Raw genomic sequence first — 2,479 nt, 5'->3', positions numbered from 1 at the left:
CTCAGAAGCAGAGAGAGCTCCTGGGAGAGTTGATCAAATTACCCACCTGTTGTCCCTTCTGGTGATGATTCAGGTGTGGATGTGGTGACCCAGGATTCTGCAAGTAGCACGAGAGACAAAGCCAGCGTTAGGCATCACTGAAAGAGTCCTCGAGGAAAACATTGACGAGCACCGTGACGACCCCACATGTGCACTTGCCGCTCGCGACCTGTGTGTCCTGCTCAAGGCTCCGCTCAGCGAGGGCGTCTGGGAGGCAGGCCCTGTGGGACGGCAACCCGCTCCCTGCCCTCCTCGACGCCTGGCACGTTCGATCGCTGCCAGAAAACCTGTTCTACCTCCCTCGCTGGGCCTCTCGCCCCCTGGCCAGTCAGAGGGCTTTCCCTAGACCCAGCAGCTTGGACAGAAGGCGTCAGGGACCTGGTGGTGGGGCCTGCAGCCCATCACGTGGCGAGGGACCACGATCACTGTTGCCAGCCATCCCCCTGGGCATTGTCTCCATTACTCGGGTGACCTATACGACCACGCAGAATCTCAAAGGCTGGCAAGGGTTGAGGGAGGCACAGTATTTTCTAGTTCAAGTTCAGGCTGGAGAAGGTGAGGACTTATGACATCCACCTTCCCACAAAATTCGAGTCAGCGCTGACTCTGACTGGGCCCCGTTCCTCACACAAGGCTGCTTCTCTGGCTTGGAGCCCCTCTCTCCTGGCACGGTGTCGCTATATGCTGTGAGTCAGCCGAATGGATGGATGGGGGCCTCCTGACGTCCATGTCTAGATCATAAGATCTGCTGGGAGACTATGTGGCCGAGTGACAGGATCACGTGCCCAGCGTGAGCTTCTAGGAGCAGTGCGAACTCTGCGGTTCACCTAAGGGCCACGAGTGCGGCACCTCACGAGGAAGGACGCCGGGCACTCACTGACCAAAACGCGGACGGTGACCAGCTACGGGGAGACGGGGAGAGTCCGCCTTGGAGGACACGAGTGTCCGATCCAGAACTCGTTGAAAGACAGTCGGCCCTTACGCACCGAGCTGAGCCCTCTCACGGGCCCTGTGCAAAGTCACAGCCGCTGCTGCCCCGTATCTCTCAGTCCCCTGTCCACTAACATTGCCTGCCTGGCCGTGCCCTACGGCTGACTTTCCAGACTATGAAGGCCAGTGTCCACTTGGGACAGGCCAGCAAGCCTTTTCATTGACACCCAGGACGTGAGCAAGGCCTGGTCCTCAGGAGCAGGTTGCTGGAGACGTCGATTGTTGCCTCAAGGTGCGATGAGATTGATGACTCGCAGCGTTCTTCTGGGTGTCCCCCGAGCCTTACGCCTCATCCCCGAGGTCCTGACGAGCCGGGAGCTCTGCCTTCCCGGTCACTTGTCATGTCACACGGTACTGCTCTCCCTACCACCGTCACGGTATTTCATCCATGAACCCTTCGCGCTGGCACCTTTTCCTCCCAGGGGGCCGCCGGGAGAGGCCAGGTCACGCGTTCATCACAGACGGACGGTGCGGACCACCCCAGCCATGCACCCCACAAATGAGGCTGCGCCGAGGGGGTTCCCCAGAGGACTCCAGGGTGGAAGCTGAGCTCACATTACTGAGGCCCAGGAAAAGTCTCCCCACTGCTGTCAGGGAGCTGAACCCGCGTATGAACACGGGCGCCACTGTCTTCTCCCAGACGAACTGGAGCAACACCTGGACGATGCCGGGGACACGTACTAACCCGGGCTGTGGTTTCAGCTACAGCACATGACGTGGGGCCTGGGGCCAGCAGACCCAGAGTGACCTCCAATTAACTGAGGTTCTCAGAGTGGGAAGTGGGTCTGTTCTCAACGCTATGTCCCCAGGAGGGGGCCCGGCCAACATTGTGGCCAACCCGAGCACATGACACCGGCTACTCCCCATGGTTACAGCTGTGGCAGCCTCTATGCGAGCAGCTCCACAGGTGGGACTCAAGTCCTGAGAAGCGCACATCATCCAGGACAATAGGCCCAGAGCCCTAAACGAACTCAGCACTTCCTGGGACCGACCTGGCCCAGCCACAGCCCAGCTGCCTGCACATCACGTTGGCATTGGTGTGTTCCACACATCGTCACACACAGTGTCCCAGGACCTCCACTGGGCCCTGACACCAGTCACCATGTTCATCAGCTTCAGGAACAAAGGTGATTCCATCCCGACATCTAGAGGGGGCGCAAAGACACCTCCTGCCTGTCTGTCTTGGACTCAGAGACCCGAGGCCTGTCCCGGACCCAGGGCCCTGCCTCACAGTCATGATGCCCTGGCCAAGAAGCCGGCCTTGGCCATGCCCACAGGTCAATTGTCATCTCGGGGAAAGGAGCTCACACGTCCCTGTTGTCCAGGTCTGAGGACGCTGCAATGTCGGGAACCACCCCGTGACCCCGGGGGAGGTGAGCAGGACAGCCCCGCCATCACACGGGGCACAGTCAGGGTGGAACCCACAGCCACAGGCCAGGCCGAGACCGTC

General features: G+C 60.2%; 1 protein-coding gene across 1 annotated transcript in view; it reads right to left on the bottom strand.

Moving 5' to 3' along the window:
- The window catches only part of DMBT1 (deleted in malignant brain tumors 1), a 49,000-nt gene that overhangs the window by 27,207 nt on the left and 19,314 nt on the right, over positions 1 to 2,479 (bottom strand). The window contains 2 exon segments of the mRNA XM_023524260.1: positions 1,903 to 2,067; positions 2,070 to 2,174. Of these exon segments, the coding sequence (XP_023380028.1) occupies positions 1,903 to 2,067; positions 2,070 to 2,174 (270 nt within the window).

Source organism: Pteropus vampyrus, unplaced genomic scaffold, assembly GCF_000151845.1.
Source record: "Pteropus vampyrus isolate Shadow unplaced genomic scaffold, Pvam_2.0 Scaffold454, whole genome shotgun sequence".
NCBI classification, from domain to species: domain Eukaryota; kingdom Metazoa; phylum Chordata; class Mammalia; order Chiroptera; family Pteropodidae; genus Pteropus; species Pteropus vampyrus.
The sequence above is the reverse complement of the archived record's forward strand: the minus strand, read 5'-3'. Positions and strand labels throughout refer to the sequence as shown.